Consider the following 9,494-nt stretch of genomic DNA (forward strand, 5'->3'; position numbering starts at 1 on the left):
ATACATTTACTTTGTAAGTAATTATGGGAGGTATTTCTTCTTTCATAGCAATTTTCCTTCATACTTTATTGCCGTGAAATAGGTCTTAAATTCTATTCAAAGTGGTCTTAAAAAGGTCTTAAAAAGGTCTTACATTTGAGTTGGTGAAACCTGCAGGAACCCTGAGTATAGTATGTCAAAACATTGTCACAGTAGTTGCTGATATATAAACACTAACACATGTCCCAGTATCTGCTTAAAACTGCACTATTGCTATTTATATTGCTAAGTTAGTGATTAAATAAATGTTTTTTTCCATCTTGGCAGTCTTTCCTTTGAAACTTTAACATGATACATTTACTTGGATCCTATTTTAAATGGCGGACTTTTTTATTTGTAATTCACATTGCTTTCACTCAGCTTAGTATATTAATACTTTTTCCACCACTGATTAAAAACTACATTGCATTTAAGCAGGATTGCATTAAGTGTTCAGTTGAAGGATCCTAATTTAAGAGACCTCAGGGGTGATGAAATTAGGACGATAACTTTGATTAATTAGGGTCTAAAGTAAATATTGTTTAAGATATAATCCTCTTAGCTGAAGCGGAAACAATTTAAGTAATTCTTCCACACGTTTAAAGCAAAGTGACATGTTTTCCTGCTCGATCCCACAGCGCTGGGATTTGGGGTTTTGGTGTTTCAACAGAACTTATCTTTGAAGACATTCATAATTAGCTTCGTTATTATCACTAATGTCAACTGATGTAATGTGGAAACTGCTGGAGCATGCGGACGCCGAGCAGCTAATCCCATTATAATTATTTAAAAGGGCCTCCAAATTTGGGGTTATTATTAAATCATGAGGTATTTAAGGACCCTCAGAGAGGCGTGGAGGAACAGATGAACCACAAAGCAGCATACTAAGCAGAGAGGAATTACAATGGAGGGCTTTACATGAACCACAGGCCTGATCAGAATGCCAACTATGCGTTAGCTCCCGTTAGCGTAGCATCTCTGCCAGCCTCAGTGCTACCAAAGACTCCTGCATTTTTCGACGCCCCCCCGTACAGGAAGTGAATTTGCATTACAATATAGAGCTCTCTCCTCTCCTTTGGGACCGGAAACCAGAGCTGGAAGAGGTATTCAAATCCTTTCCTTAAATACAAAAGACTCAAATCTAAATCCGAATAATGAATGCTTTATTCATGTTCAACAGCGAAGGGATAGTGCAGATACAAGAGAGGCAAACGCATGTGTAATTAAATCAAATAGAGAACAACCACTGTAAAAAATAAGTACAAGCACATTAAAAGTAAGTGAGCTTGCAGGAGGCAGTTCTAGAAACAATAAATAGTAATAGTACCAGTAAAAGTCCTGAATTAAACATTTTACTTCAACAAATTGTACTTAAATCATCAAAATGTTAAGTACTCATTATGTAGAAAGCCTTTTTTTGTAGTGTTTTAATATTATAGTATGTTTTAGTTGCCCTTTTCATCACTAAAGAATACCTGTTGCATTTACATGTAAGATAAGATAAGAGGTACTTTATTGATCCCAGATTGGGAAATGTTTGCGTTGCAGCAGCATAAAAAACAACAAAACAAAACAAGGCATTGCACATAAGTAGAAAGTAAAGAGTAGAAATAAACACTACTAGAATATAAACATCTCAAAATAGAATTTAAAGTGCACCTATCATGCTATTTTTAGGCAAGATATATCAGATATATAAAAATATATAAAAAACATGTTTATGAAGTGTTTTGCTCAAAATACCAAACAGATCACCCATTCTAGCCATGCCTCATATCCCTCTATTTCACTTCCTGTTTCAAAAGTGCTGATTTGGGGTATAAAGCTTTGAAAAATAAAAAAAAGGAAAATTGATTAAAAAGAAAAAGGAGGGGGCTGAGCTCATGCGGGACCCGGCAGCTACTGTCTAAACTAAATACTGCCGTGATGAAACGCCATATCATGGATTATCAAGGGTTATTTCTGAAACAGTATGGAGCTCAAAGGCTTTCTCTCTTGCCGGTTATACCACAAGGTGAGTTCCTTTTTATTTCCTGCTTCTTCACACACATGCTCTCCAGTACAGGTTAGCTCTGAGTGTTAGCGATGCTAATGTAAACACCGACCATATTACGTCCAAAACAGTCGGGCATTGTTTCTGATAGCAACTTTCTGATAGGGCCGTGGGTCCACATTTCAGATATTACGTCATATCGGACGCAAATCTGGATCAGCTCCGTTGTTCCCCCGTTTTTAGAGATTTGGGTACGGAGGAAAAGAGAGAGGGTTTTATTTTCTGACGCTGCGTGAGTTCCCTGACACACCGGGGACACATAGTTATGTATAAAAGACATCACAAAGTGCATTTTGCATGATAGGTCCCCTTTAAGCAGCATTACAAAGTAGAAATTGCAGAAGACCTTGAAGATAAAAATAAATCTATAAACTTTGACAATAAAACACTATTGAAGGGCTTTAGACACAATATAAAGCAGGATATTATGTACATTAAGAGTGTAGGGAATGGAATATTACATTAAATGTAAATGTAAAATGTACAGTGTGTAAGTGTTGTAGTTCATTAATGTTGAGGAAATGTTACATACTTTACCTTGTAGATTATAGTATGGCGTCCTATTATGTGAGCGTATCATATTGTGATTTATGTCAAAGTTAACGAGCAAAGGGGCTACAGCAAGCAGCAAAATGTAGTACAAAGCACTATATTTCCCTCTTAATGATGTGGTGTAAAAGTGTACAATATTTGTCTTATGAATACTAGATAACTTAAAACTAAAGAAAATACTAAAGAAAAGTACTTCAAATGTCTTCTTTAAAAGGCCTACAATACTTGAGTAAATAACTCCTCAGCCAGAAACACTCCCGATGTTAACTGAAAATGATCCATGTGCTTCGAAGCTCTGCAAACCAAGACATTTTGTTCTGCTGCTTTAATGAAATCAGCCTGAGGGGAGAGCAGTGATTCAAAGAATATGACACAACATCCACACTGCCTTTCCCAAGCATTCAGATTTAAAAAACAATATTTAAAAAGTGAATCATTTCTGCACGAGTGTTAAATCAAATGTCCTACAGTGACTACTCAGCCTTTCATATGGCAAATATTAAAACCCTCCTCTAAAAGCACTTTTTTTTTATTAAATCAAAAGGATTATATTTCTATCTTGGACACCAAAGCGTCTCCTCTGTCCACACTGCCAATCCAATCTTGAAATGAACTAGAATTTGTTATGGTTGTATTCTTAGTTTGTCTCCTATCATGCAAAATGCACTTTTTGATGTCTTTTAGACATAAATATGTGTCCCCGCCCCGGTGTGTCAGGGAACTCACAAAGTGTCAGAAAACAAAACCCTCTCTCTTTTGTTTTAAATGCCTTGTGATGTGCTGCAACCCATTTTCCCCTCGGGGACAAATAAACGAATACTACCCACATCTCTAAAAACGGGTGAACAACGGAGCTGATCCAGATTTGCGTCCGATATGATGTAATATCTGAAATGTGGACCTATCAGAAACGTCGCTATCAGAAACAATGCACGGCGTGTTTTGGACGTAATATGTTCTTTGTTTACATTAGCAAGCATCGCTAACACTCAGAGCTAATCTGTACTGGAGAGAGCATGTGTAAAAAAGCAGGAAATAAAGAAAGGAACTCACCTTTTGGTAAACCTGAGAGAGAAAAAGCATTTGAGCTCCAGACTGTTTCAGAAATAATCCTTGATGTGGTTTGGAACATGATGGTGTTTAATCACGGCAGCATTTAGCTGTATCTCGTGGAATTCTGATCAGGCATTAGCTCCCCCCCTCTTCTCAAGCTAAGGACCCAAAATCAGCAGTTCTCTAACAGCTGAAATAGAGGGATATGAGGGATGTCTAAAATGCATGATCTGTTTGGTATTTTGAGCAAAACACATCATAGACATGTTTTTATTAGGGCTGTCAAGTTAACGCGTTAATAACGCGTTAACGCAAACAAAATTAACGCCACTAATTATTTTAACGCGATTAACGCATGTGTATCTTTTGTCCTCGGCCGCCGTAGTTTCAGAGCGCATCGAGTTTAAAATACCATCGACAAGCTGATGCTGACAGCCCCGCTCCTGCTGCCCGCTTGTGGCAGACCACACTTCCACGCTCACCGGCAGGCCCGGACTGGCCATCGGGAGGACCGGGAGGGAGTGTGTATGTGTGGCGCGACTCGCGCGAGCGAGGCACACCTTACGTGTTGTTGTTGTTAGTATCTGGTGCTAGCTAGCTGCGCTAACGGATATAAGGAACTGTTTCAATGACATTTCGCCGACAACTGCGCCGAGCACTTGACTTTATGCAGGTAGCCAGACAGTGGGACATTGTACGAAAAGTCAGCGCACTCAGCACGGATAGTACGCGCTACATGCCTTGAGCGGCACATAGCTCCAACGATCCATCACAGTGTACACACACACACACACACACACACACATACACACACACACACACACACACACACACACACACACACACACACACACACACATACACACACACACACACACACACACACACACACACACACACACACACACACACACACACACACACACACACACACACACACACACAGTATTATTGTATGAGAGAGGTTCCAGGTTGACTTGAGGCGAATATTTGTAATGTTCAGAGGTTGTTGTGTTTAATATTCATGAGAATATTTGTCATTGTTCAAATGATAATAAACAAACATATAAAGCATATTTGTCCACTCATATGTTGATAAGAGTATTAAAAACTTGAAAAATATCCCTCTAAGGTACATTTAGAACAGATAAAAAATGTGCGATTAATCGCGATTAACTATGGACAATCATGCGATTAATCGCGATTAAATATTTTAATCGACTGACAGCCCTAGTTTTTATATATTATTATCATATCTGACCCATAATATATGCTTAAAAATAGCATAATAGGAGACCTTTAAAAAAAAATTATTTAGCCTTTATTTATACAGGTTTAAAATCTCATTGAGACACAAGGTCTCATTTCCAAGAGAGACCTGTCAAAATAAATAAAAAGTATTATATTTCTATCCTGGATAAAAAAGCGTCTCACACTGCCAATCCAATCTTGAAATGAACTAGAATGTTGTATTGTTGTGTTCCTAGTGTTATTAAATGTGTGTTTCGTTATTGATCGGTGCCACATTTGTCCATTAAAACAGGCGTAGGGGGAAATCTTGTTGCCATTCAAGCCAGCAGGATGTCCACGTACCTTCACTGCTGGACTGTTCCTGGATCTGTTCCCGTTACGATGAGTGGAAACTGTCCCGGACCCTTTGCTACCCTCTGCTCCTCAGGTCAGATATATACAGTATATACAGAAGAAATACAGGTGTCCTTCATCAGGAGTTATGAATACAAAAGCAGAGATGGCAAAAGTACACACATCCTTTACTCAAGTAGAAGTACAGATACTCGTGTTTAAAAACACTCTGGTAAAAGTAGAAGTACAGACTAAACTTCTTTACTCAAGTGAAAGTAAAGAGGGCTTTGAAATGTACTTCAGTAAAAAGTACCCATAACTAGCAGCTGTTTTAAAGAGTACCTGACCTCCCTTTATATTAATAGAACAATAATGTTATTGTTAGCTAATGAATGTTTCCATGCTGAACAACGGCAACATGACAACGTTTTCATTGGTCCCTCTTCTTTAGAGAAGACCAGGAAATGATGGATACACGGATCGTGTTCAAATCAATAGGCACGCAATGACTCTAAATAATAATGATCACGCCACCAAACACACATTCAGACTAAAGGAACCAGCCTGTTTGGAAAATGTGAGAAGTAGAAAGTACAGGTATTTGTGTTCTAAATGTAAGAAGTAGAAAGTACAGGTATTTGGGTTCAACATGTAAGAAGTAGAAAGAACAGGTATTTGTGTTCAAAATGTAAGAAGTAGAAAGAACAGGTATTTGTGTTCAACATGTAAGAAGTAGAAAGTACAGGTATTTGTGTTCAAAATGTAAAAAGTAGAAAGTACAGGTATTTGTGTTCAAAATGTAAAAAGTAGAAAGTACAGGTATTTGTGTTCAACATGTAAGAAGTAGAAAGTACAGGTATTTGTGTTCAAAATGTAAGAAGTAAAAGTAAAAAGTCGTCAGAAAAATAAGTAGTGGAGTAAAGTACTGATACCAGAAAGATATACTTAAGTACAGTAACGAAGTATTTGTACTGCACTACTTCCCACCTCTGTACAAAAGGAATAAGCGAGTCAAACATGTAAGAGTATTATTAAAGTCACATCAATCAAATCACAACATGTAAAAGACAAGAACCTTTCCAGTAGCTAATTTTCATTGAAAGCAAGTTACAACACGTTTTATATATATGTGATAATGTAGGTATTTTTAGATATTTGAACTTTTAATCCTCGGTATTGTGAGAAACAGCATTTCTGTCTGTTTCTCACGCCCAGAAAATTGACAATAAAGTTGACTTTGACTTGACTTAGACTGTCTGTAGCTCTCCTGGACATTTTAAGTGTGTTTTATTTAATTATTTCCAGCATTTTTAAGCAAACTAGCTCCAAAAAAACCAACTGTATGCTACTTGCCCGGCACAAGATGTCAGACAGATAACGTTAGCATGCTAGCTGGGGCATAATAACAAGGGCATTTAGCATCTTAAGAGCCAGATACAGTATTTCACACACATGAACATGAACAAATGCCAATTTAAAAACAAATAGAGCATGTGAACTAAAGAAATAGCCTGTAATACAGAAGGCAGATTTTGTTCATTTCCCCCGAGGCAGGCTAGCTGTTACCCAGTCTTGCTAAGCTAAGCTAAGCAGCTGCTAGCTACACACAGACCTTAGATTAGAAGCATTTATTGACATTATACAAGTACAACGAGAAGATTAAAGCTACTCCTTCTAAGGTGCCATCAAAACAAGTAAATAATTATCTGTAAAAAAGTGAGGAAGTGTGTCTTTCAAGTTATTAAAGTTACAAACGTAGAAGAATGAAAGTGAGTTTATAGGAAGCAATCATCTGACCATAGTTTATTCAGTTGAAAATGAACACATCACAATTCAGCTACACATAATTTCCTTAAACAGATACAAGCACAAGCCAAAAACTGTTCTAAGAAACCCAAGAACATATTTTATGAAACAGAAACTGGACACACTAGCTCACACATCTTGTTTCTTCTCTTTCTATGTTTTATCTAGATGTGAACTCCAAATCGGCGAGAGTCCTGGTTCTCTTCGTGGTCCCGGGTCACCTGCTCTTCCTGTTCACCATCCACCTGCTGCAGGGGGGCCACATCGCCATGACGACCACCTTCATCATCTGCTACCTGTGTGCAGCGCTGCTTCAGGTCAGAGAGAAACAGAGAGAGGATACTCCTAATAGACATAATGAAGAAATAAGCACCCTTTATATATTACTGTTTTACAATCAGATGTAATCTAACTCTAAATCTGAATGTATTTTTTTAAAGATATATAAAGAGATTCTTTATCTACTCTTGAAATTATTATTATTTGATAATTATCTGGGTTTTAATTTAGTTTTTAATGTATTAGTATAATATTTATTTAGTGTGTCTCTTTTTCCGCAGCAATTTATGTTTTTTCCTTTACTTATAATTAAAAAAAAACTTTTTGTTTTTGGATTTGACACAAGCTTAAAGGCATGTTGTATTTATACTGCGTAAAAAAAGTAGTTTGTAACGCACATGTATAGACAAAATATGGCAAATTAAAATGTACCTTAAAGGTCACCTATCATGCTATTTTTAGGCAATAGCATAGGTCTCAGATATATACAAATATATAAAAAACATGTCTATGAAGTGTTTTGCTAAAAATACCAAACAGATCCCCCATTCTAGCTATACCTCATATCCCTCTATTTCACTTCCTGTTTCAAAAGTGCTGATAGCAACGTTTCTCATAGGGCCGTGGGTGTAAAGCCAGCCTACATTTCAGATATTACGTCATATCGGACAAAAATCTGGATCAGCTCTGTTGTAGCCCCGTTTTTAGAGATTTGGGTACGGAGGAAAAAAGAGAGGGTTTTATTTTCTGACGCTGCGTGAGTTCCCTGACGCACCGGGGACACATCTTTATGTAGAAAAGACATCAAAAAGTGCATTTTGCATGATAGGTCCCCTTTGAATGCTTTCACACCAATCTCTGATATTTGAAACATATCTAGCCATTCTCTTATCCAAATATACTGCATAAAGGACAAGGATATATACAAGGAATTTGCTTTGGTATCTGGTGGTGCGAACATAAACAATCTAAAAACACAAGTTGCAAAGTAGAAAAAAAAAGAAAAATATATGGGGCGAAGCCTGCGAGCTAGTTCAGGCAGTCAACTCGAGCACCAATGATACATTAACACGTGGCGCGCCTCGTCCCTCTTACAACCAACCAAACACATTCTCCTAAACATGCCGCTCTATTGAAGCTGCCAGGTCTTCCTGCCTCTGCCTCGCTATGCTGCTGCTGCCACTGCTGTGTTCACTTGCTATTGCTGCGTTCATGTTGCTGCTGCTGTGTTTCATGTTGCTGCTGCTCGCCTGCCCCACCACCACCCCAGCTTCCGCCCCAGCTTCCGCCCCAGCTTCCGCCCCAGCTTCCGCCCCAGCTTCCGCCCCAGCTTCCGCCCCAGCTTCCGCCCCAGCTTCCGCCCCAGCTTCCACCCAGCTTCCACCCCAGCTTCCACCCCAGCTTCCACCCCAGCTTCCACCCCAGCTTCCACCCCAGCTTCCACCCCAGCTTCCACCCCAGCTTCCACCTGTAGGCTCGGGGGATAGTTATCTAATCATCACTCAATGTTCTTTGTAAATCTGTGGAGTGATGAGGCCCGAGCCTAGACGCCAAACTCAAACTATCTGCTGCTATAATAAACATATTAAAGAAACACGTGAGTTGTCTGACTGAAATAAGGATAATACAAAATAAGTACCTTTAAGAAACAATTTAGCATTGAAAAAGGATGCTACACCAAATGTAAATGTAACTATACAAATAACCTTAAAAGCTAAAAAACAAAACACTTAGGATAATGAGTATATACGGCAAACTACAGTGTATTATATTTTAAAGTGGAGGACTGTGCAAAAATGTGCAAAAAGCAGGTGGATGGATACAAAGTCACTGTCAGTGGGGGTCCCGGACAGTGTTGCTAACTTGGCGACTTTCCAGTTATTTCCCACTGTGTTTTTCCCCACTGTTTGTCTCTCCTATGGCGTCCATTACAACTACATGCAAATGGCTAAATATGCAAATTAGACGATGGCGTCATTTAGCGACTTCTAGCGACTTTTAGGACAGCCAATAGCTACTTTCCTTACCATGGAGTTGGCAACACTGGTCCCGGGCCTTGTTGATGAGGCCATTGGGGATTCATAAAGTTAAGGGAGGCTGTGGCGCAGTGGACTAGTGCGTTGGTATTCGGATCAGGGGAGCACAGGTT

General features: G+C 38.7%; 1 protein-coding gene across 1 annotated transcript in view; it reads left to right on the forward strand.

The window, feature by feature from the left end:
- LOC117475590 (solute carrier family 41 member 3-like) overlaps positions 1-9,494 on the forward strand; it is a 36,244-nt gene that overhangs the window by 24,586 nt on the left and 2,164 nt on the right. The window contains exons 8-9 of the mRNA XM_034121884.1: positions 5,220-5,354; positions 7,235-7,383. Of these exons, the coding sequence (XP_033977775.1) occupies positions 5,220-5,354; positions 7,235-7,383 (284 nt within the window). The remainder of the gene's footprint in view (positions 1-5,219; positions 5,355-7,234; positions 7,384-9,494) is intronic.

Source organism: Trematomus bernacchii, unplaced genomic scaffold (assembly GCF_902827165.1).
Source record: "Trematomus bernacchii unplaced genomic scaffold, fTreBer1.1, whole genome shotgun sequence".
Taxonomy (NCBI): Eukaryota; Metazoa; Chordata; class Actinopteri; order Perciformes; family Nototheniidae; genus Trematomus; species Trematomus bernacchii.